The sequence below is a fragment of the Molothrus aeneus genome, chromosome 16 (genome assembly GCF_037042795.1).
Source record: "Molothrus aeneus isolate 106 chromosome 16, BPBGC_Maene_1.0, whole genome shotgun sequence".
NCBI lineage: Eukaryota > Metazoa > Chordata > Aves > Passeriformes > Icteridae > Molothrus > Molothrus aeneus.
This window is the reverse complement of record NC_089661.1, coordinates 2511605-2537356: the sequence shown is the minus strand read 5'-3', so window position 1 is coordinate 2537356 and position 25752 is coordinate 2511605. Positions and strand designations below refer to the sequence as shown.

General features: G+C 51.5%; 1 protein-coding gene across 1 annotated transcript; it reads right to left on the bottom strand.

Moving 5' to 3' along the window:
* On the bottom strand, positions 1–25071 carry TRAP1 (TNF receptor associated protein 1). The gene is made up of 18 exons (XM_066561074.1): positions 24976–25071; positions 20520–20687; positions 19317–19399; positions 18395–18535; positions 11412–11483; positions 10572–10732; positions 9650–9759; positions 9393–9466; positions 6371–6526; positions 5941–6061; positions 5758–5827; positions 5449–5596; positions 4767–4952; positions 2997–3135; positions 2442–2527; positions 1510–1655; positions 1073–1145; positions 1–799 (listed from the first exon to the last, which is right to left on the bottom strand). The coding sequence occupies exons 1-18, from the start codon at positions 25055–25057 to the stop codon at positions 698–700; spliced, it is 2118 nt and encodes a 705-aa protein (XP_066417171.1). The 5' UTR covers positions 25058–25071; the 3' UTR covers positions 1–697.
* Between the last annotated feature and the right edge of the window lie 681 nt (positions 25072–25752).

The window sequence follows — 25752 nt, the reverse complement described above, 5'->3', positions numbered from 1 at the left end:
TGTCTGGAAAATAAGAATTGTTTATTTATCATAAATACACATCAGCTAGGCATGCAGTTTATCCCACAGACTCTCCAGAAAGCCACACAGTAGAAAGCTGCCTCCCAGTTACTTCCCCTTTTCCACAAGACCAGGATGAACTCCCTTAGCCAGCAGCTCAGTGATCTTTTCTGCCATGTTCCACCAACAGGATCTGTGTCTGCCAAAGGCAGCAAGCTGTCTCCATGCCAGCAAACTGCTCCTGTCTGGTCAGACCTGGAGGTTTCTTAACTAATGAATTGATTTTTCCAGTGCTTGTTCAGAGCACAAAGGTGAGCAGGGATTTTGTGGATAGGGGGGTGTATTCACAGACCTAACTGGGGATCTTGCTGCCAACATCTGTTTTAAGAAAGGCCATTTTTAGAAACAGTATGAAATGAGGCTCTTCAGGCTCATGTCAGAAATTTGGGCACATTATTTAAGCAGCAACCTCTGGATTTTGTCCCCACTAAGAGCACTGCACTTTGAACAAGCTGATGATGTGGGATCTGATAATTACAGGTGGCTCCTCCCCGTGCAGGGAGGGCTGGATGTCCCCAGCACTGTCCCTGCCCTCTGCCCATGAACCTGTGCTGGACAGTGCCTGCAAGCAGCTGCTGAGAGTGGCTGTGCCTGAGGCAAGAGGTCAGCACAGAGTTCATCCTTCAGTCCTTGGGGCTCATTTCTTCTCCAGGATTCTGGTGAGGAGTTCGTTCAGCCGGTTCACCATTGGCCTGGGGTCCTCATTCAGTCCTGCTGCAATCATGGCATTCTCATAAATCTGAAAAAGAGAAGAAAGCACTAAATAAGCACCAAAGCAACCTGCCTGAGGGAGGAAGGGAACATTACTCCCAGGACCTGCATGCTGAAACAAAGAATGTCTTCTAGGGCACCTGCTAGGAAAACATCGACCACAAGTCCCAGAAATACCCAGGGGCCACAGAAGGCTGTGACTCCTGCCCACTGTAATGGTTCACCCTGTTCCCTGTCATGCCTGGTCTGCAGCTGGTTCTGGGAAGGATGGTGCTGCTTTTGGAGAAGGTCCAACTCTCACCTGGTCGAGCAACATCTGGGCCAGATCAGGCTGACTGTCCTTCAGCTCACTGAGCCTCTTAATCAGAGCATGCCTGTAAGAGAGAGATCAACACTGAAACTTGCTGATTTAGGACATAGTGAGAAATGTATTTCCAGAATGAGCAGCTAAGTCACAGTGGATCACCAAAGTCAACTTCCTTGCTCCTGTTCTGAGGGCTTCTCTCTTCTCTCCTATCTGTCCCTACAACCCCCATGGTCCCCAGAGGGCTGCACACTGTGTGTGGGGGGCTCACATTGAAGGTGCCACTCAGTGTCACAGATGAAGGCTCTGTGGCACTGACTGCACATAATGGGGAGGACTCTGCTACTTGGCAGCCTTTACATGGCCTCCTCTCCACCTCCACTGCTGAGAGGCTGCTGTGCCCCAGGCCTAGTGCTGCTGCTGTCCCCCCTTACCCTGTGTTGATCTCCAGGGTGGGCTGCAGGAGCTGGGCTCGCTCCTCCTGGGTCTTGGCCAGCTGCTGCATGCGCAGGAAGTGGCGGGCAGCGCCCATCTCCAGCACGGTGATCATGGCAGGGTGCGTGTCCAGCCGCGTGGTCACCTGCGGCACAAGCACCGGTCAGGGCTGCCATGGACAGTGCACATCCAGAATGGAAAAAGGTCTCCCAAGGCTTGCAAATCCCAATCCTGCCTTGCCCCAAATGATAGAGCCTGCAGTAAAATTGGCAGCCCTCAACATAGCTACCATTCAAGCAAACACTCTGAAAAGCTTTCACAAATCAAGCAGAAGTGAAGGATGACAAACCTGCAAAAAACCCTTGATGTCCTCAACTCAGCATTTCAGCAGAACAATATCAGACATTGCAAAATATGACTTCCAAAAGACTGTTATTGATGTGGAAAGCCTGGACATGTGGGGAAAGTCTGAGGGCTTGGAGTCTCCTCAGCACAGGTCTACACCAAGCCTCCACATGATTCATTCCCATCTCACAGGAGCTGCCTAAACGAGCAGGAAAGATGGGGGCTCAAATGGCTCCACAGCCCACAGGCAGTGGCTGCAGCTGGACCCAAAGCATTCCTTGCCAATGCACCTTTCCACAAGCAAGAAGAGTCACCAGCCTGTTCTGGTAACCTGAGCATCGACTGCAATATGGGCTTTGCTCAATACACACAGATGTGGTTCTTCTGCTGCCACCCTGACCAGCCAATGACAAATGCCAGCATCCACACCACTTAGAGGAGGCACAGAGAAGAATGTCTTCCCACAGTGTCCAAAGAAAACTCTGTGGCAGCAACTCTGTGTCCCCAACTACCTGTCATCTTTTTTCCCTAGATCGTTACCTCCATGGATCTCCTGTACTCAGCTACCCAGACACAGAATACCCACCTTCACCCCAGTGACTCGAGAGCCTAAGGCATTCCTCATCCAGGCCATCAGATCCTCAGCCTCCTTCTCTGTCAGACGTTCTCCAGCTGGCAGGGAAAGAGGGCACATCTGAGTGTGCATCTATAGTGTGCAATGGACAATGAGCTGAGTTTCCAATCTTCCATTTCACACTTTCATTTATCAGTTCTCTTGTGGGAGTGGGAGTGCAGCACCACTCAGCACACACCTACATATCCTCATCCCAGACTGTGCCACACCTGGAGAGGGCAGGCTCATGCCTTGCCAGGGGCTGCCTGCCTCTGCCTGGGCACCAGATATATGCATGGGGTTGAAATAAAATCATGGCAACTCCACACATGACATTCCATTTAACTTTGATCATGTGAGATGAATCCAGTCTGCAAAAACTCTAAGCTACCTCAGACCATGAGAATGGGAGGGTAGAAGGCTCTTGCTCAGGAGCTCCAAGAACAGGGGAGGAAGGTGTCCCCTCACTGCTTGCTCAGGGTAGCAGGGCAGTGTGCAGCAGGAGGGGACAGGGAAGGCTCACGGTACCTGGGCGGCTCTCCTCAAACTTCTCTTCCTTATAGTGATCAACAACAATGTCTGTCTCCACAGAGATCAGCTTCTTCTTGTCAAACTCCCGGAGGTGCAAGAGTGTCAGCTCATCAAACTGCTCATAGCAGAACAGCACCTGTGCCAACAAAGGGACAGCAACACATTGTTTGGGATGTAACAGCATTCCCTCCTTCTCAAGGCAGCTCTGTACCAAACAGCAGGAATATCACACAGGAAACTCACAGGTTCAACCCCACAGTGACTGTCACTCAGGGCTTGACATGAAAGCAAACCCTTGAGGGATTTGTTACCATGGGTGGCAGGTCTGCAGCTGAACAAGTTCTGCTGCCCAGGGAAAGTGAGAACCAGCACTGGCTCCACACCTGAGAGGGCCACCTGCCCACAGAGGACAAACATAACACAATTCCAGCCCTGCACAGCAGCTCCCAGCCTCCTGCTCTGGGATCCAGCAAAGGTAGGAAACAGATATAAGAACCAAGTGTCTGTACAAGTACTAAATCACAGAATATGCTGAGTTGTAGGGGAGCCATCAGGATCATTGTCCCAGCTCTTCCCTGTGCAGCACACCCAACAATCCCTGTGTCTGAGAGCATTGTCCAAATGCTTCTTGAACTCAGACAGGCGTGGTGCTGTGAGCACTTCCCTGGGGAGCCTGTCACAGTGTCTGACATCTCTGGGTGAAAACTTCTTCCTGATACCCAACCTAAACCTCCCAGCTGAGCTCCAGCCATTCCCTTGGGTCATGAGGGTGAAAAGATCGACACCTGTCCCTCTGCTGGCCCTTGTGAGGATGTTGAAGACCACAGTGAGGTCTCCCCTCAGTCTCCTTTTCTCCAGCTGAATGCACCAAGTGCCCCCACCCGCTCCTCATATGGCTTCTCCTCCATGCCCTTCACCACTCCCATGGTCCTCCTTTGGATACTCCTAACAGCTGCATGGTTTTGTTTAACCTTGTAGTTAAGAGTGTGTGACCGGTTCCTCCTGGCCCCATGTCACAGAGCAGAGGCAGAGGGGGCCAGGCAAAGGCACCGTGCTGGCAGGGCTCTATCAGAGGCCTCAGTGCCATGCTCAGCCCTGAGAGCCAGCCCTGACCATTACTGCAGCAGCTCAGGGTGTTCCCCGGGCTATGGCTGTTGGAATTAATACCAATAGAGTCGGATGGAACGTGCCTGGGCTCATGTGGCCCTTGCTGCTTGACCAAAGGCAGCAGCTGTGGTGGTTTCACCTCAGAGACACCTTTGGCCAGCTGCATGTTGCACCTGGGTGCTTGGGACAAGTCCAGGCATGCAGGAGCTCGGGTTTACCTCTGGTGGAGAAGCTTAAGGTGATGCTGAAGGAAAGGAGTCAGGTTCTGCTGGAGGGTTTCGATCCAGAGCTTTATTCCTGGCCCATAAGCCTCTGAATGCAGCAACAGCCCTAAGAGAACCTCCCTGAACCGTGTGGTTGCTGTGTCTTTTAACCCCGGGGAGAGGGAGAGGGAAGGGGTAGGGATCACACCAAGCAGGTAAGGGAGGGGAGTCTCAGGGGACAAATGACACCTGGCTGGCCCAATGTCCCCCAGGGCTGAAAGGCATCTTTTGAACTCTGCCAATCACTCGACGCCCTTCTGGAATGCCAGATTGACAGACAGCACTCAGCAGGGGCAAGGGAGGGGAAGGGAGTGGTGATTGGCACCTGGGGAAGGACCGGGAAACTGAGGCAAGGTATGACATCACACTGCAACATGTGGCACCACTGCTCACCCACCTCCATGTCCTTCTTCTTCATGGCCTCGAAGTAGGGCGAGTGCTCGGCCAGGTGCCGGTTGGGGGCACACAGGTAGTAGATGTTCCTGCTGCCGGCCTTCATGCGCGAGCCGTAGTCGCTCAGGCTGGTCAGCTGCCCCGCAGGCAGCGCCGACGACTCGTAACGCAGCAGCTTTGCTATGTCCTCCTGCAGGAAATGTGCTCCTGTGAGCTCAGCTGGGTCACTGAGCTGCACCCAACCCCAAGGATTCCTGTGTCTCTTGGCAGCCATACAAAATGGCTCAGGGGATTTTGAATCCCTCCTTTCCTGCTCCAGATATTAAAGAGGTAGAAAAGTGATCTAGAGAGGATATAGATCAAGCTCTCCTGGAAATGGGAATTAGGCAACAGGAGGGGAAGGCCCATCTTTATTGCCCATTGTAGTTGACATTGTCATCAGCCCTTCATGTCACCAGGAAGGGCTGACAACAGTGTGGGCACAGAGACTCTGCAGGGTCTCAAAATAAATGGGAAGCAGCACCAGTCAGAAAGAGTGAAAGTTGAGGCACTAGAGAATCCATAGGTCTTGGCAGACCCAGGAACACAAGTTATGGGCGTGCAAGTTCCATGGGAAGTAGCAGTCTCCCTCATCCCAGCTCATGGTGATCTTTCCCATCAGCTGCAGTTTTCAAGATTCATGGTACCTTGACATCCTGCTCTGCTATCGTGACAATCCCCTCTCTCATAAACACCCCGTACTCCTCAAAGAATTTGGCATATTTCTCAGGGTCCTTCTTGCTCTGGTCAATGAAGAACTTGATCAACCTCTTCTGCAAAACATCACGGAGCTTCCTGCAGGAGGAACAAGCCTTTTTTAAGACAGCTGCTAGAGCCAGACAAGACATTTTAGGTGAACATCTCTCTGTGCAGGGCTGTAGTGAGTCCACTGTCCCCTTTCCCTCATGGCTTTACATCTTTTCCTTGTATCTCAGTCCAGAGATACTCTTGCTTACCTGATCAGGGCACTCTCCTGCAGAAGCTCCCTGCTGAGATTCAGGGGTATATCCTCACTGTCCACAACACCTGGAACACAAAGCAACCCTTGAACAGTGATAGAAACACAAGTGCCAGGCTCAGGAGGGCAGCCCCTGTGGAAGCCATCGTCCATAACCTGCTATTCCTGGTGGCACACCCACCTCTAAGGAAGCGCAGCCACTTGGGCAGGATGTCTGCAGCTTTGGTTTGGATGAGGATTTTGCGGCTGTAGAGGGCAACGCTGGAGCCCATTTCCCTGCTGATGTCAAACATGGATGGCTTCTGCAGGAAAAGAGACAGGAGGTAACACCCACACTGTGCAGGGTGCCCCACATCACACTCTGGTCTTCCCTACAATGCTGAACCCAACGAGAGCTGAAGTCTTGGCTCTCTTCCCTAGAGACCCAGCCAAGCCATCCCCCTGCTCCTCTCATGGCTCATTATCCCAACTACCCTGCGACACCAGCCCACTGCAGAGATGCCCCACTGGATATTCCTCCCTGCAGCCATGTCTGCTTCCCTTCCCTAAGGAGCTCTGCCCTTCTCCCCTTTCAGAGAGGCTGGGCGGAGGTTCCAGGGCAGCACACGTACTTGCTCGGGCACGTAGAAGATGCTGCGGATGTTGAGGGGAGCGTCGGTCTTGTAGTGCAGGACGTAGCGGGGTTTGTCATAGGCCTGCGCTATGAAGCGGTAAAACTCCTCGTGCTGCCACTCGCCGATGTCCTTGGGCTCCAGCATCCACAGGGCCTGTGCAGGAGCAGGGAGAACAGTTCCCATCAGCTCTCTGGCCTCCAGGATGCCAGAGCAGGGAAATAGAACCTTTCAAACAGACTCTTATGCACAGCCTGGGAGCGAGATGTGGCTCAGGCACATTATCAATGAACAAACTACTGCCCCTCGTCTGGCCACCCCTCAGAGGTAACTCTTGCCCTGCAACATCTATAGGGCAGCTTTGTGTAGCCCCAAACAAAAGGGATTTGGCTAACCTCCTTTGCCTCACACTGTTGGGGCTTCTAGCTGGTCAGAGTGACTCAGAGAAATGTTAGAAAGTCTCTTTTCCCAGCCCAGTGCTTGAAGAAGGAGTCAGGGCTCTTCATTTCTCGGTCTCAAGGTTGTTTATTGTATCTTATCTATAAAATTTTCTCTCCTGTCCAGCCAAGGTCCGCTCAGCACGACACTCAGAGGCACTCTGCCTGCCCCCAGGGTGGTGTTATATCTTTATACTAAAAACTACACATACAATGTTTACAATTCCTTTCCAATACCTATCACCTATGTTAGACAGTGAGCTTCTACTCTAAACTAATCTAAAAGTGCCAACATCACAGCAGGAGATGGAGGCCAAGAAGAAGAAGGAGAAAGGCAGGACATGCCCAGATCTCTCCATCTTGCCCCCCTGAATCCCCATTCTAAAAACCCCAAAAACTACTTTTTCACCTTGTGATAAATTCACTATCATTCTACTTAATTTGTCATGGCTTGCAGATCTTCATCTAAGGTTGGTAACTTGCTCCACGGGTCATAATCAAAACCACAGGGGCATTTTGGGCTCTGTGCCAGGGTCTCTGAGACCCCTGGCAGGGGTCTTGGCTGCTCAGGACAGCCAGAGGGATGTCCTGGGTCCTGACATCACACTTGCCAATCTTGGCCATCCTGGGCAGATCCCACAGCTCAAATGACTGGCAGTACTGGTCAAGTTCTCAAGGTCTAACCAGCAAGTAAAGGAAAAGCAAAATTTTTAGTGAGCCTTTTGCAACCAATCTGCCTCTCTGAGGGAGGTCACTGTCTCAGCTAAGAGCTTGTGAAGCAGCTCCTGCACTGTTTTCTGCTGATTTGTTCAGCAGCTTGGGAGCTGCTTTGTGAACCACTGCAGGGTCACTGCTCCACCACTGTTTCCCACATGAACACATGCCATGAGCTCCAGGCCCACCTGCTGCTGCTGCTCTAACTCCCCCAGTGCTTTCTGAAGCACTCAGCCCATGCTCACAGCATGTTTCAGTTTCCAGTACCTGAGCAAAAGACTCGCACCCAGCAAAGATGTGGGACTCAATGCAGAACTGTGTGTTTCCAGCTGGGTGAAGCCCACCTCAGTCACTGCCTCTCTTTGCCACTCAAGCCCAAACGAGCGACAGGAGCGATTTCTGGGGACAACACCAACATCCAGCCCACCCTCAGAGCCCAAGAGTTTCAGGTCCCTGGCAGCCCTGAAATCCTTAAGGATTCCTCTGCCTCACAGCCTTGTTCCACAGGTGGCTTCCCCTCATTTCCAGCAGACACAAGTGTCCTGGAGGGTTTGCAGGATCATAGGTAGGATTATGGACTCACTGGGAGCTAAGGTGTTTACAGTAGCTGTGTTTTGGAAAGTGCTGCATTCTCAGGGGCTCACTTGTAGCTAACAGTTATCCCAGTTAGAGCAGAGAAACCCCAGCTCCATGCTGTGAGCATTCACAGGCTCATTGAGGAGAAATCCCACCAGGGAACCAACTGTGGCTCTGTTTGCAGTGAACTGATGCTGATGTGTGGAAAAGCACAAAGCCAAGATCCTGGATAAAGAAAAAGCATGAAATGAGAGCATGATGAGAATCAAGCTGTTGCTGTAACCCAAGGGAAAACAGACTTTCTGATAAGAAGATAAAAGTCCATGACTCTATTAAGGGCATTTCACCCCTTGCTCTACTACTGCTCTTCTCCAGGGAGCCTGTTCTACTGATTGTCAGGCAGAGAGAGCAAACAGCTGTCTAAAGCTATTTCTGGTTTTGTAATTTAAGGGGCACAGCTAGAAAGCCTTTGGAACAGAAACACTATCATGCAGGAATCCAAATAAATAATCAGTGACTAATAACACCAATTACAGAACCTTAGATAAATTAACATGGTAAAATGTTTAAATACAGTCTTGAAAGTCTGTGCAGTCGGTGCCACATTCCAGGAAACAAAAAAGCCACACAAATGCTCTCTACCTGCTCTCTTAGGTGAGAAAGCTTTAAACAATCAGAAGAGAAGATGCTGGAGGAAAATGATTCATAGATTTCTGTTTTAAAGATAATTAATTTCTCCCAAGTGATGCCTGCAATTGGGCCAAGAACATCTGAGTAAAATGGATCTGGCTGCAGTATAATGCCAGTGGTCAGAAAATGCTCAGCTAGGAGCTGGGAATAAATCAGGCTGTGAGCTGCTGAAAAACCCCAACCATTCCCTGTGAGCTGCTGAAAAACCCCAACCACTCCCTGGCAGTGGCTATTCCATGTAAAGGACAGAAAGAACTGCAGTGAGAGGTGTCAGCACACCACCTATACCATCAGCACTAACATGTCACATGGCTTAAACAGAATAAGCATTATAAAGCACTGAAATAATAATTCAGGACAAGGGAAGAGAACAGATCTTGCTGATCTCCAAGACTTTTCCACAATAAATGCAAAGAAGCTGTTGCAGATATGACTTCAGCTGGATTGTCTCCTTTTGTTCTAATTAACTGATCACTGCAAGATCTGTGATATCCTGGCCAATCCTCCCCTGGTTTCCAGGGACAGCTTTGTGCTGTTTCCTGTCTCCAGGGGAGCATTACAGAGGTTCACCTCCATGAGTGACCTGCCTGTGGCCTCCACCTCACCTGTAAAGTGTTAATTCTTCTCCCATTGAGGTACAGGGGGAAGCTGATGAAGTTGCTGTATTTTGTCACCACCTCTGGAATGGAAAGAAGACACAGAAGGGTCACCTTTGTGGAAACAACACAGCAGGAATTCCCTCAGTAACAGCAGGTGAAAGGAGTTGCAGGAGAGGAAAAAACCTGTAAATTCACCTCCCATCTGTGAGCACCAACAGAATTCCCAGAGCCTAGGGGGAACAGCATTCCCCTCCTCTACTCACCCTTGACTCGGTCTTCATTTGCAAATTCTTTGCAGTCTTCTTTCAGATGTATAATAATCTTAGTCCCAGCTCTGACCCCAGATGCTTCTGCAATCTCAAACATCCCTGAACTAGGATTAGAAACAAACACTGTGTCAGTTTGTGCCTCAGGTACACTCATGATAGCACAGAGAAATTGTTCAACTGAGAGCACACACAACACTTCAAAGCTGAGAGGAAAAGGCAAAAAAATGTCAAATACTCCTTATGCTCTGAGAAGCCCCAAAAAACATGTGGCTGTTTTCCCCAGAGACCCAGACCCAGGATAAACTGCTCTGCAAAAACACTAGTTACTGAAAACCCAAACCAGTCTGGTGTCTCAGTTTTCTCAAGAATTTAAATAATGTAGTAAATTCTTTATTCTCAGGAAATTTTAAGGGGATGCTGAGCTTGTCACCCTCAGAAGCTCCAATTCCAACATGTCCAGCAGCCCACAGCTTTGCCATCACAGATATTTGCAACTTCAAGCAAAAAGCAAAGGATGAGCACACAGCTGTGACCCCCAAGGAGATGTACCTGCAGCTCCCAGTGCTGCACAAGCTCTGCTCTCTGTGGGTGCCCCAAGCCAAACCTCAGAGGATGATTAGACCCAGGAGGTTCAGTTTGTCCCTGTGGTGTGGCCCCCTGAGCTGAGTGCCTGCAGCAGGGATGAACAGGACAGGCAGGCACTCTGTCCACAGCATGTCTGCTCTGAAAAACCAACCCTGCCCTTGCAGTTCCCACACATTTGGCCGGGCTTTGTTCCTGTGTGTAACTAGAGCAGGACCTAAACCACTCAGCCAGGTCCTGGAAGAACACACAAGCCCTGCCTTTGCAGGGCTTTCAGGCCATGCCTGGTCTGGACACAGCCCCCCCATGCTGCCAGCCCTCTTTGCAGCCTCACCCATCAGATGACCAGTGGTAGCCTGGGCTGCCTGGCTCTGCTGACTGTGAGAACACCTCCACTTTATCAGCCACCATGAAGGCTGAATAGAAACCCACTCCAAACTGGCCGATGATTTTACTGCTGGCTTCAGCTTGGCTCTGCAGAGCTTCTAGAAAAGCCTGCAGGAACAAAGGAGACACAAACCAGCACAAAGTGACTTCAGGAATTGCTGGAGGTTGTGATCAATGCCCAGCTGGGCTCCTCAGGCACTGCAGCCTGGCAGTCCAGCACCCCCACCCCATGCTCCTGCATCAATGCTCTGAGGAAGGTTCCCAAGGAAAAGGGTTTCTGCACAGGGACTGCACCTCTGGAAAAGGGGAGCACTGCTTAGAGCAGTAAAAGGAAAACAAGCAAGAGCTTGGTCAATCAGGAACAGGAAACCTTAAAATGGTGCCTCCAGAGATGAAAACAAAAATCAGGTACACATGTACAACACCTTGCTGTGGGGACAGAGCTGCTGCTCCCCTGGACAGGGGGCAAATGCCAAGTGGGTGGGTGCCCCTCTGTAGGGATGGCTGGGCTGGAGGGTGTTTGGAGTGAGGGCAGTGGGTGCAGCAGTGCCACACACAGGGCCCAACAGCACTGCCTGGGCTCCCTGGGCCTCCCACAGCACAGCAGGGACCACTGAAAGCAGGAGGCTCCACAGGCAGGTTTCACCTCCCAAGAGGGGGTGTCATTTCACAGCTGGGCTGAGGGCCAAGGGACAAAACAGAATGAAAAATTACTGGGAGAACAAAAGTGGTTGCAACTGGAGAAGAGTTTTTTAAGGGAGGGAGAAGGATCCTCATCCCAAGTTACCTTTGAGCCTGATCGAGCAATGGTACCAAGGTTAGAAATGAGCTCCTCCTGGGTCATCCCAATACCTGTGTCCTGAAAAGAAACAGCAATTGCAGCTCAAATACCAGCAGGGAACCATTGCTCCAGCAAACAGCACCCAAGCAACTTCTGCCTCCAACTCCCACTGTCTCCTTCCCCTCTGAGTAGTAAATCCAACAGCAGACTTAGCTGTGCCTCCATCTGCCCATGGCCAGGAACACACACCCAGAGGGCACAGAGCCCCAGGGGCAGCCACAGCTCCCTGCAAACCCCAGAAAGCTCAGAGACTCTGGCCATTTCTCAGGGAAAGACAAAACCATGCCAGGACAGGCTGGATTCTACATCCCTCTAAAAAGCACAGGATGGCAGTGCAGGAAAGAGATGTGACGCCAGGCATGGCCCCACAGTGCCAGATGTCATGCACAGAGACAGCCTCCATTCCTGAACTGCTCTGAGGGGGAGTGAGGAGCAGAGAGAAGCAGCTTGTTTGCAGTCTGCAGATGTGGAACACTGGGAATCAGCAGCAGAGCAGCAAAGCCCTTAACTCTCAGGTAATCCAGACCCTTCTCTGCAAGCCCTGTGCTCCATGGTGTGAGTATGAAGCTGTCAATGTCCAGGAGAGCTGGGTATGGCATTCCCATGGGAACAGCAGCCAAAATCCAATGCACCAGCTACACTTTACCCAAGCTCCTTGTCACCCCCAGGTTATTCCAGAATTGCACTACTGCATGCAGATAAACATCTCCCTGCAGCTCACACATCTCAGGCAGCAGAGCCTGCAGCAGCACCACCCTGAAAAGGCTGCAGTAAGGCTCAAACCTGGCTGCAACTTCAATTTGCATGACACCCCAAGGCAACAAAGGTAACAGCAAACCCCAGCTAGAGATGGCCACCCTCTCACAAAAAAATCTTTCCCCTTCTGTTGTCCAATGTGTTTTCAGACTTGCTCCACACACATTTTCCACAGGAGCAAAGGGCAGGCTACTGCCCTCCAGGATGCCACTCCCAAGAACAAAGTGCCATTCCCCCTCCCAAATCCCAGCAGCTTCTGTACCCAACACAAGCATCCCAAGAACCCACTGTTACATGTTCTCTGAGCCCCTGTCTGAGGTGAAAAGTAGCCAAGTGAGATGTGATTCTCATTCCCCTGAGGGATTCAGTTCTACCTGAGTACCTGTGAGCATGGTTATCACAGCTGACAGCAGCTGGCACATCCAGAGTGGGCTCACACATCCCCAGTGCCTTACCAGGGGTGGGATTTGGTGTGCAGGGTCGGCAAAATCAGCTGCAACAGAGCTGGCAGCTCTTAGGTGGCTCGGAGGTGAGGAGCCAGAGTGACCTCTGCCACCCATGGGGCATTTACTGGGCTTATTACCAAAGTAAGTTAATGGCAGTATGGATTTCTTAATGCAGTGCTTAACTGCACTAAAGGATTGAACTGTTCAGCTTGTGAGGTGCCATGTGGGTAAGACATTTTCCTGCCCCCAAAAGGCAGGGCACAGCAATCCCCTTCCTTTGGTTAAATCCAGTGAGGCCAGTCCTGGCTGAGAACAGGGATGATGCCCAGTACGATCTCAACAGTGAGAGATGAAAAGCCAAGGAAAACAAACAGCGTATGGCAAAATCTCAGGAATCTGACATGGTCCCTCCCCCCAGGGAAGAAAAAGCCAGAAAGAACAGCTTTCAGCATCTGGTTCAGTTTTTCTTCATGCCAGACCCTGAACAGAACTCTGATCCACTTCTATTTATAGCACAGCATGTCATTCCCAAATTCCAGTGTGTTAAAAAAAATACATCCTTACCCCATTAATTTATTGGCTATTGAATTCCTAATGCCCTGCCAAACTTACTGCAGAATGCTTAATGACAGTTCCTGGAGACTGCTTTGATGAGGGTGAATCTCATGAACAAAGAAAGCAGGGCTCAAACAGCCAGGATGCTGACAGGGGGAGCAGAAAGTGAAGAGCCTGGCAAAGCAGACGTTCCCTCCTGCAGGAAAACACCTAGGTGGATTAGGATGAAGACACCATCAAGATTCAAGCCACCCTTGCCATGTCCACATTTCCTGCAGCTCTCCTTTGGCTCCCCTCACCACATGGAGCTGCTCAGGGGAATGGGAATAAAGCAGCAGCAGAGGAGAGATGGGAGCTGAGCTCTGCAGAGCAGGAACTCTGCAGTCATGGGAGGCAACTGAACCTGCCTGTGAGCAGCCCACCTCAGGCTGGGCCCACACAAGTGCTGGCAGCTCCAGCTCCATGAACTCCAAGGAAGCAGCTGGTGGAATTTCTACTGCCCTCCTCACACTGCTCTGTGCTGCACCAGCTGCTGCTTGGCTGCTGGGCACCAGGATCCACCATGGCATCACCCAACTCCTGCACACTCCTTCTACCCACCACCATCAGCACCCACAGCATTACAACTTCTCTTCCCCTGCACACAGTTCTAGCCCTCCCTTCAGCCTGCAAGAAAACCTTTATCAGGCTGACCACAGCCACAGGAGAGCTATTTGTAACAGCACAAAGCAAATTGTACCTGGGCCTTCTCAAATTACAAAATGTGAGGGATATGCTCAGAGTTCCATGTGCCAGGTGTTTCTCTACAGCTTGGAGAGACCAAGACACAGAGTTCAGTGTGCTGACCCTTCATTAGCTGAATGTTAATTACAGAAGACCTGCTGTTACCCGGCAGAATCACCACCTCCTCACCTGGGTGAATTTCTCCTCTGGTGCTTCTCAGGGTGCAGAGTAAAAATCCTCCCCAAGCCATCCCCAATAAAAGACAACAAAGAGGCTGCAGACCTTCAGAGTATGAAGGGCTGGTGGCCACAAGTGTTGAACTAAACTCAGTAACATTTACCCCAAACAGACATCAGCTGAACTTTGTTTTTAGCACCTTTTTATGTGTGGAAAGCTCCAAGGTACCAAAGCTGAGCTAACCTGCACCTTTGTGCCTTGTGAGCCCTTTGTTCTAACCCTGTGGTGGGGGTGCTGGATGTTTGCAGAGACCTGCTGTGTAAGATTAGCTTAGCTTTGCTCATTACCTGAGTCCAATTTAAAGTTTTGCAGAGCTTCCTTACACCTAACAACCTATTAAGCAGCCATTAACTGCTGCCTCTGCCATGACTGCATTGCAAGGAATGCTCCCAGTTAGAGAGACCTGGCTGAACTATTGTGTCTTTCACTTTGCTTTGTTACAAAACAAACACTTGAAACATTTATTTCAGTGTAAAACCTCAACGGGGCATCAGAAGAACACTGAGTATATTATAAAGACATGCTGCTTTCACCAGTTGATAAGGTAATAAAATCCCAAAATGTCTGATTAGCAAATGTGCCCACTGTTATTTAAATACCTTGATTAAAGACTTCAAATTCACAAGACCAGGACAGCAGCTGCACTAGAGCAACATTCTGGTTTGGGATCATTAAAGCATCTGCAGCAGCAGCAACCAGATGAAAAGCCAGAATAAAACTGATGCCTCTGAACACGAGGTAATCTTGGCCTAGTACATGGGAGTTGTCCAAAGCAGAGAGCCTGAGCTTTCCTTTGCAAAACCACAGGCTCAGCCTCCACCCATCCAGGTCTAAATACCCACTGTCCAGAAAAGTGCTGCCTTTCATCCACTTTGAATTTCCCAGTTTTATACAGGACGTGCTCTGATTCTGCCATGAAGAGAACTAAAGGATTGTGCACTTCCTTCCTTGGGCCACAGGTTATTTGAGATGTGTTTATATTTCTGGGTTCTGGGCTTACTTGTTAAAGATGATGCAACCACTGGAAGCTGTAGCCCATCCCTGCAATCTGGGGCACATTTCTGTAGGTTTACTTGCACCTAAGACTTGCTAAAGTACAGCCAGATTTACCCCTCTATCTCCACCTGCCCATCTCCTGCTTCCCCAAGCCCAAGTGACACAGATGCTACAGTGCAGGTCACCCTCTCTGCTGCAGCCTGGTCCCACAGGGGAGAGGAACCTGCTCCCCCACCCTCCCCAAGCTTTGTGGGACACAAGGGTGCATCTGCACTGACCTGCTACAGCCCAAACATCCCAATCCTTACTGGAGCCCAGCACAGCCCAGTCCCTGTTACAGGCTGTTTGTGAGGCAGGAGAGATCTGCTCAGTGATACAGGGAGCTGTTGCAGGGAGGAGTGGTGTTTGCAGTCATTTTAACTCCTCCCAACACAGCAAACTGGTGATTTTGTGGTTTCACAGACACTGATTTTGGATGACAGCAACAGAAAGATGAAAGCCCAACAAAGGGAACGGAGCAGCCCAAGCTCTGGCTGCTCCCCCATGCTGGAAGAGCAAGCACACTCCCTCCCCCAGCAGAAGCAGCCATCAGCTCTGTAAACATTTCAAACCATTTCCTCTCAACTGTCCTAACCCTAAATTAAGCCTCAGCAAGGAGCAGGGCTGCAGCCCTGAGCTCACACATCCCCACCAGCACAGCAGAACTGCACAGCTCCAACACCACCAAGTGCCTGTCATCTGCCTGTCACCTTGGCAGGTGCTGAAGGTGAGCTCAGTGCTCACAGAGCCTTGGGGTCTGTAAGAGGCCCTCTGGTCCCACCTCAAAGGGTCCAAAATCACATTGGTAAAGCCTCAGCACGCGGAACTGCAGAGCTCTGCAGAGCTGTTCTCACTGGAAACACACCCCTCACACTTTCAAATGGATTTTCTTAACCACTCTGACCTTGCAGGCTGTGGCTGCTACAGATGGAGCTGTCCTAGAAACATGAGGCAGTTTTCAAAGGGATGGAGGAAATGGTGGAATTCGCTAAAACAACAGGATTTTGGTGAAGGAAGTGAGGTGGTGGAATTCAGTCAACACGTCCCTCTTAGCAGCCACTACACTGCAATGCTTAGGTGGAATATTCCTGAATGAGGACATCCATCAGAATTCTGAGTCTTGCTGTGCCTATGACTGGAATTCAGTCCTGGCAGAGAACAAGGAGAACTGCAGTCACTGAACAGAGATGAGTGCAGTCCTGTACCAGATCTACACAATCCCCCAGGAATGTGCCTGTAATGGCCATCACACCTTACAGACCTGCCTTTTCTCAGCTCAATGAGATGCAAAGAGATGCTACAGGGCTTGGAAGAGGAAGGGAGAGATTCAGCAGATGCAGAGGCTCAGAGCAGCATGAAGATCTGAGAAGGATCCAGGGGTCAGAGTGAGACAATGGGACCTTTCTAGGAATAAAAAAGGGGGTGACCCTTGTCACAGGTCATGTATGAGGGACCTGCTGCCTCTTTTTTGGTGGGTCCTAGTGGGTACAGAAACAAAACAGTGGCAAAGGGAAGATCCATCTCTGCCTCAATCACTGCAGCAAGCCTTCTTTCACGTTTGCATTCCTGAAAGGCAGAGAAATGTTCTGAATGATGCTTGTTTGCAGTAAGCATTATATGCAGTTTGCTTCTTCAAGAAGTTATTTATAACCCCCTGACTGGAGGTAAGGAGCTTTTGGCACTCTGGAGAAGGCAAAGCTATTAAAGAGATTGGAGCAGCGTTGTTCTCACTGCTCCCCACAGCCCAGGACTGCTGCAGTTAAAAGCTTCCTTGTTAAGACTCATTTAATGGAATTAGAGAGGCACTGGCAGCCAGGCAGGGGGTTATAAAATCCCAACCCTTAACCCATCTAACTGGGATGGCATCAGAGGCACCCTGTGAGGTGGGCAAGCAGCTCTCCAGCCAAACTGCCAAACAAGGGGAGAGCTTCCACAGGGACAGGGCAGGAGAGGTAACAATGTCTTGATGGAGTCAGATGCTCTGTGTCCACTACAATCTCAAAAGGGAAAGATGAATGGCAGGAATGACCCCCTGCCTGGGGCTAAGTGAGGGCTCCTCAAGCAATTGGTGTTAACTGGAGTCAGAAAACTGCAACAGAGTGACAGGAATAGCAAAGCCCCTGCACCATGGTTTGAGAATCTCTGCTTGGTGATTGTGGTGCCCACTGACAAGCACTAACTTCCCCATGGCAACTGCAGCACTTGCTCTGCAGAGGAACAGAAATATAAAATAACTGTGCAGCCTCCAACAGCCCCCTCTGCTTTTGTCCCACATGAAAAATATCAGCCTGTGTGCTCTGTCTGTGCCACATCTCCCCTGGACCTGCCATGGTCCCTCAGGGCTGCCTGCTTCATCCTCCTCCTCCTCCTCTGCTCTCCTAGGAATGTCCACAGCCACACTCATGGCTGACAGCTCCACAAGGAAAATGACCAGTTGGCCTTCTTAACATTAGGAACTCTGCCAAGAAAACACCAAAACTGAGGCTCAGCCTCCCACCCTGGCCAAGAGCCACAAGCAAGATCAAAGTACAGAGAGAAGGCCCAGCTCCACGTCCCTCCCCACACTGAGGCCCACAGGTGACTGCTCTTACAGACTGTCTCCCTCCCAATCAGCATTTTGTCACCAGCAGGGACAACCAAAACTTGGGCACAGGGGTGTGCCCAAAACTACAGTGTCAACTGTGCCTGAGGGCAGAAGCTGGACTCAGCCTGTCCTGGAGCAGGAACAGAGAGACAGGCAGCAATGGGAAGGTTTTCTTACCACCCTGGCATTTATTTCCCCTCACCCAGGGGAGAGAGAAGGTCTGCAAAAGCAAGCATGTAACACCTCATGCATGAAAACCTCCCCAACGGTCAGGAGGAAACCAGATTCACAACTTACCCACTAGTGAGAAAGTCACACAACCAGAGAAGTGCACTAGACAGGGGTACAGGGAGAAAAGCCACTGGTACTTCCCAATAGGGGAAGAAGGAGCAGCAAATTTTCCTATGGCTACAAATGGGGAGCAGACAGCATTGCTGGTTTCTCATCAAATCCTGAGGTTACAGCCTCATGAACCAGAACTGAGGACTGAATATTTATTTGGGCAGGCTTGGGGACTGTGCTGCTGCTCAGCTGCCAGTGACTCCTCACAGCACAAAGGGCAGTGATGAGAGCAGCAGGGAATAAGACCCTACCTGGATGGTGATGGTTCCCTTTGCACTGTCTGTCTGCAGGTGGATCTCCAGCTCTGGCAGGGCCTTCCCTTCTGTCATCAGGCGGTGCCGCAGCTTCTCCAGCGCGTCGCTGCCGTTGGAGATCAGCTCCCGGATGAACACCTGGGGACAGACACAGCCTGAGCCTGCAGCCTGGCCCTGCCCTGTGACCGTGGTCACAAGGCTTGTCAGGATGAAGAAGAGACGAGAATGTTGACTCCATGGTCAGAAGGCTTGATTTATTATTTTATGATATATGTTACATTAGACTATACTAAAAAGAAATAGAAAGGAAAAGGTTTCTTGAGAAGCTAGCTAAGCTAAGAATAGAAAAGAATGAATAACAAAGATCTGTGTCTCAGACAGAGAGCAAGAGCCAGCTCTGCCATGAGTGGTCAGGAAATCCAAACACCCACAGGAGACCAATCACGGCTCTACCTGTTGCATTCCACAGCAGCAGATAACCATTGGTTACTTTGGTTACTGAAACTGCAGCTTCTCACAAAGAAAAATCTTAAGAAAGGATTTTTCATGAAAGATGTCTGTGACACTGCCCTGCACAGCCCTCCCAGACACCTGGGAGATCACAGGCCCACACAAACTAATTCCCAGCTCCCCAACCTGTGCTTCCCCATTATCTGCCAAGAGAACAGTTTGTCCAAACTCAGTGTGAAACTGCAGAGGCTCAAGGCTTGGAGTCATTTGGCTATACCTACAAATTGTTTCAAAAATACATTTTCAAAGTGTCTTGCAAAAACATCATTCAAGAAAGCCTGACATGAAAGCTCAGGACTCACTGGGAACTGAACAGTTCCTCTCCCAGTTCAACCATTTTGGATGTATCCCTTGACAGAGTTGGGGCTTTGCCAACAGAAAATCTCCCAGCAAGTTGAGGATGTGTTACCTCTTTCTCCGAGTACAGGGAACGGGCAACAATGTCCAGCAGTTTCTTTGTCTCAGCCTGGAACTCATGTTTAGAGGCTGCACCTGGAATAAAGGTTAGGGTAGGGGGTGCTCAGCTTGGAGAAAAGAAAGCTCAGGGAGCACTTAGAGCCCCTTCCAGTGCCTAAAGGGGCTCCAGGAGAGCTGGAGAGAGACTTTGGACAAGGGCCTGAAGTGACAGGACAAGAGGGAATGGCTTTACACTGCCAGAGAGAAGGGACAGATGGGATATTGGGAAGGAATTGTTCCCTGTGAAGGTGCTGAGGCCCTGGCACAGGGTGCTCAGAGCAGCTGTGGCTGCCCCTGGATCCCTGGCAGTGTCCAAGGCCAGGCTGGATGAACACATCTGTACAGCCACCCCTGCAGGCAGGGAGCTGTGCCCAGGAAGAGAAATCTCCTCAGAAAAAATTAAAACTACAAAACATCTCAGCTGAAAGACCATCCTTGGCCTTTTAAAAATAGTAAGAGGCATAAGAGAACTCCTTTCTCCTGCAAGAGGCATTAGAGAACTCTGGGAAAACACAGGGAAAAGCCACAAGTCCCACATCACCTGTGCCATGCCTTGCTGGTGAGGATGTACATCCCCCAGGGATGGGGTGAAGCTGGAGTGTGGGCAGCACATCAACCCCACCAGGGACTTCAGCCTGGCAGTCTCAAAAGTACCTCCAGGAAAACCACAGAGGCAGAGTTCAGATGTGATTTCTGTGCTGGACTAACTCATTGCTCAGACTGCTTTAGAGCAGCTGTCCCTGAAGCTGTGCAAAGCAATTCATTCTGGCCAAAGGGCTGACACCAGGACTCTCATCACACCTCCAGGGTGCACAGCAATGACCTGGGCAGGCACAGCTTGCTTCTGGGACAGAAAATTCTTTTCAGCCAATTCCAGTGTTTGTGGAGCCTCCACACACACACACACACACACACGACCATCCACTGCCTGGCAGTGCCCATGGACGCAGTTTGATGTCCCAGTTTCTCAGTAAAGGCCATGCTGACCTCCACACCCAGGTTTTGGGAGGTGATGGTGCAACACAGATGGAAAGGATGTGGTGAGCAGCACCTGCACTTCCTCCAGAGGCAGCAGCACTGCTGAGCAGGGCTCACCTGCAGCACACCTTGACCCAGGAGCACCCCAAGAGCATCCCCACATGTGTGCCAGGCCCACCTTTCACGTTCTCTGTGTTGCTGATGATGGTGTGCAGGGGCTCCTCCTCCTTGCTCTCTGCTGTCTGGGTGCTGTACATCCTGACAGCAGCAATGCTGGAGGCAGGAACATTGTGCTGGAGGCTCCAGCGGTGGAGGATTTGTCTTTGCAGACATGCTGCTCCTTTTGCTAAAGACACAAATGAAGATATTTCAATACACATCACAAGTCCAGCACCAACAGGAGCACTCCCCAGAGGTCCCACCTAGGTAACCCCATGGGAGTTACACTGTCTGAACAGCTCCCTCACCATCCAACACCCACCATTCCCCTCCAGAATTGCCTTCACTGCATAAAAAGGGCAGGTTGCTACTTTGGCTCTTCTGAATTAAAATTTTATCCAGAAGATGACAATTAGCAGCTTTCCCACTGAATTAACCAGAAAGAGGCAGTCTGCAGCTTTCACTGCTGTTTCCTGGCTAAGTTGAAGACAACTCTCACATCACTGCCTGTGAGAATATAAATTGGCAATAGATATTTGGCCTCTGGCTGTCCAAGCACAGGGATTACACCCCCCAACAAAGCTGGGTCCAGGGCAAGCAGCACATGCAGCAGCAGCAAGGCCACCAGTCCCAAAATCAGTGGGGAAAATGAGACCAGTCAGGAAATGGCACAACCCCCTTAAGGTCAGGGATTCCCAATTCTCCTCCTTTTATTATGCCCAGGTGAACCCAACAGTTTTTTCTCTGTTGGGGGATGAATCGAGCCAAACCTGGTCACAAAAAGACCATTGCAGCACCACAGACCTCTGAGCAAAGCCTGTTCCCTGGAGTGATTTCTGAATTGCTGGGATAATGCCAGAGCAGGATCCCAGAGGGTGAGGACCTGACCCTGCAGCTGCCCTGGGGAAGGCAGCACCTTGGCCTCCCCCATGCTACAATGAACAACAACAGGCTGGATGGTCTGGGAAGCAGAGGAGGGGCCAGGACAGTCTGGACAGAGCCAGGAGAACATGGACAAGCAGCACAAGTGGCTGGAAGCAGTGACAAGCTCAGGTTTTTCCTTACAGCTCACTCTGTGCCTGTTGGCTGTTTCATCCAGCAAGGGAAGGAGCCAAACCCTACACCTGACATTCTCAAGGGGTCCTTTCTTCAGATGACTGGGGACAAAGACAGCCAAAGACTGAACCAAACCCCATTAGTACGGTGTGAGTCCCAAAACACATCTGTGACCTCCTTGGAAACAGCTTCCAAGGCCACCTCCTGCCCTCCAGGCCAGCTGACATGCTGAGGGAGCTCAGTCCTTCCTGAACCTTCCTCCACCTTGCCACAGCCCTGGAGTGAACTCTGCATTCCAGCCTTTCCACCAACATCCCTCATCCTCTAGCTCAGGCTCACTTCACAAGTGCTCTGCAAAGCTCCTGCCTCCCACAGCAGGTCCTACAGTCAGTGTGGTCACCAAGAACAGGTCTTGCTGCTCCAGACCATCATGCTGGGCTCTCACTTGCTCCAGAGCAGCTGAACATGAACCCCTGAGCTTTAACAGCACTTCTGTCTCCTGCACCCCATCCTCAAGAGCTGACAGAGGAGGCTCTCAGTCCTCGTTCTTCTTCCTCCTCCTCCTCACAGAAAGCTTTGAATCAAGATCCACTTCTCCAGCCAGAAGCTTGAATGACTCCCCAGTCATTCTGCCCTTAAAGAAAAGAGCCCACAAATAGTTCTAAATGCATCTGAACACCTCCCACACACATAACTGTGCTCTGCGTCACAAACAGCTCTGCTGCATTACCACAGCACACCTTCTGCAACTTCCATTCCACTGCCTGGATTGCCTGGGAAGGGGCAAACAGCCCTGGCTGAGGTGGAGAGCAGCAGAGCACTCACTGTCCAGTCCCTCATTTCCAGAGAGGAAGGGCCTGCAGATCAGGGTTTGTATCTATTTTATACTCATTTTATGCTGGGTGCTGTAGCATACTGCATTGTACGTAAGCACACATACAGACACACACATATCTCCCAAACAGCAGAAATAAAAGAGAGAATTTTGCTCCCTCTCTGACTCCAGGATCCAAAAAAGACACAGAGCAGCAGCAGCTTAAAACCTTAAGTTCATTTCTATCATCAGATGTCCAGCCCATGAACACCAGCTGACTCTAGAAACTACAGCTACTTATAATTTTATTTCTGGCTATTTATAATTGTTGATGTATTCACATTTTTGCCTCCCTACCTCCAAAGCACAATAATAAATCACCACCCATCAATTCGGAAGTTCCTGTCAGATTTGTGCAATGTTTGGTTTTATCATCCTTAATTAGCAGCCTGTCCCATGCCAGGGAGCCAGAGCTCATTAAATACAAACTGCAGCACCTCCAGCCCATTTGCCTCTTGAGAGTCCTTGCCTGAAGCAAGGGAGCAGAAAAGGCTCCTGGCTATTCTGGGTATAAAAACACAATTATCAGCACACAAAAGCTATTGAGAAGCACCTGCTGAGGTAACAGGGAATGTGCTACTCATAACGAGCCTCAGAAACAAATTCCTAAGCCCAGGTGACAAAGAAGGAATGGCTCTTGCCCCAGATATGCACTGTGATGTGTTGGGGCAAATCAGGGCTTTTGATAGTGGGTTAATCAAATCTGGAGCTTTAGCACAGCCCACACCCCTTCCTGTTCCCATCACTGCACAATCCCACATTGCACCCCAAATTCCACCTCTCTGTGATCCCAAGTGATCCCAGCGTGCCCACGGCCACAGACCTGCCTCACACACTCACAGCAAAGCCCTCAGGGACTCCTTTCAATCCAGATACCACAGTGATCCCCCAGGAAACACAGCCCAGGCTCTTCTGGAAAAAGCCCTGCAGTGAGCAGAGCCCAGCACCAGGCAGAGATTTATGGTGGGAAACCCTGCACGAAGCAGTTTGTGGCTCAAAACAAAAGAGAAGAATTTGGGTCAGCAGGAGCCCGGGGAAGCTGGTGCAGGAATTACCACTCCCAGCTCAGATCTCCTCACACAAAAGGGCTCCTGAGCTGGGCACCAGATCCCCAAGAATGTGGGGAGAAGAGAATTCCCTGCCTGACCCACTCACACCAACACATCTCCCAAAAAGCTCTGCACCAGCCTCTGAAATGGTGAAGCGAACACTGCAGCTGTGCCCGCTGAGGGGAGGGCTGTCCCTGCAGCCAGGACACAGCCCAAAGGAGAATCCTGCCCCTCCCTCTTATCCCCACCCCACACAGCTTCTGCTCACTGCTTCTTCCCTGAGGGCCTGAAAGACAGCTTAAGGGATAAAACTCGGGCTCTGCTGCAGTGTCTGACCCACCAGAGGCAGCAGCTTTGTTCCCAGACATGGATGCTAACAAGGCTCTGGGGATTTCTGTGGAGGAAGAGCTGGATTGCACAGAAACACCCAAGTGGCACTCTGTGACACAATAAACCTGACAATCCGACCCTGAAAGTGACCCTATTTGTCACACAATTTCCCCTGATACATTTTCTCTTCATAACCTGCAGGGAAAGCACAGACCACAGCAACAACACGCAGATCTGTCAGTTAGGGGCCAACAAGAGATAAGGAAACAGCACAGGCTGCTGACAGGCAGGACACTGCTCACCATGCTTCAGTTAATGGCAGCTCACAGGCACATTTCCAGTGCATGAGGGCCTTGATAAGGGAGCACATCCCATAACTGAGGCCTCAGAGTTTTAATTTTCTTAGCACTTACTCCTGTCAGCTGACTGAGGTGAAACTTCAAGTGCACCCCTAGCAAACACAAACCCTTCAGGCTCATCTGTAACGTCCCCTGGTAGTGACTGGCCAGAGAACAGCAACGCTGCTGCTGCCTTCTGCCCTCATGCAGGTACTGGGCTGTGCACCCTGTGTGAGCTGGGACGTGCACCAGGACATGATGCGAATGTGCTGTGCAGCCTGTATGAGCCAGCAGGTACCCCTGGATGTCCTGCACGCCTTATAAAGGCCAGGAGATGAACTGGGAGTGCTGTATGAACCAGGACATAAACATGGATATATTACACACCCCTACACGAGCCAGGGCATGAACCTCACCGTGCTACACGATCTGAGCACGCTGTACACCCTGTATGAGGCAGGACACGGCCCTGGAGCCGCTGGTGGCCCTGAGCTCGCTCCCTGCCCCACGCGAGCCCGGGTTATTCCCAGCACAGCCCCAGAAGAACTCGCCCCTCCCCGGGAAGGAGCGCTGGGCGCTCTCGGGTCAGCTCGCCGGGCGCTGTGCACGCTGCTCCGCGCTGCCGGGCCCGCGCCCGTTCCGAGCCTGCCGGCAGCAGCCGAGAGCAATCGGGCGCTGCCAGCGGGACGCGGACCCTCCGCACCTCCAGAGGACGCGCAAGGCCGAGCTCAATTCCGGGCAGGCGCGCCCGTCTGGGCCGAGCCGTGGAGGTCCGGCCGCTCCCTCAGCGCGGGGCCCGCGCCCCTCGCGCCGCCCGTCCCCCCTCACCTGCGGACGGGCGCAGCCGGGGCGCGGTCCCGGAGCGCCGCAGGGCCGCGAGCAGACACCGCCCGCCCCGCGCCGCCGCCATGCCCGCGCTGCCCTCCCGCCGCGCAACCTGATGACGTCACGGGGCGGGGGCGCGCCCAGTCCCCCGCGCGCGGGCTGCGCTTGACGCGCTCCCGGTGACGTCAGCCTGCCTCTCAGCCCGCGCGCGCTGCTTCACTCAGGGAGGGCTCCTCGCGGGTCCCCTCACGGCCCGACCGAGCTCTTCAGGGGGCACCGCGCCTCGCTCCCCTCACGGCTCGGGCTCTGTCCCCTCAGGGCCCCGCCTGGGTCCCCTCACGGGGGAGTTGCCAGGGCTCTGCCTAGAGGTCAGACGCCAAGCCATTGCCAAACCGCTCCTCTAGTGATTGTTAAAATCCCGTTCGTGTTTCTGAGGACTTGTTAGGAAAGGAATCAGACAAAGGTTACAAACGCACCCTGCTCTCCCTGTAGGACACCCCTTGGGGTATCTCACAGTGAACGGCTCTCACAGGGAACCCATTCCACGGGACCGGCCGCGGCAGGAGCCCGGCAGTCACAGCCTGCAGAGCTCGGGTACCGTGGCTCTCCCCGTTTCCTCACAGAAGGGGCTGAGGGCTGAGGAGAGGCTGCGCCGGGCTGGGAGCAGCCCTCAGGAAGCCCCTGTGTGCCACACCTTGGCCGGGCACCCTGCTCGACTCTGGGCCAATTGCTTAACATCCCATTTTTCCATTTGTCTCAAACTCCTCATCTCCCAGGGCT

Coding starts and splice junctions, on each gene's coding strand:
- TRAP1 (XM_066561074.1), bottom strand. CDS start 25,057: ATGGCGGCGGCGCGGGGCGGGCGGTGTCTGCTCGCGGCCCTGCGGCGC. Junction 18,536..19,316: donor CCCTGTACTCGGAGAAAGAG/GTAACACATCCT, acceptor GTCTGTCCCCAG/GTGTTCATCCGGGAGCTGAT. Junction 9,467..9,649: donor AAATGAAGACCGAGTCAAGG/GTGAGTAGAGGA, acceptor TTTCCATTCCAG/AGGTGGTGACAAAATACAGC.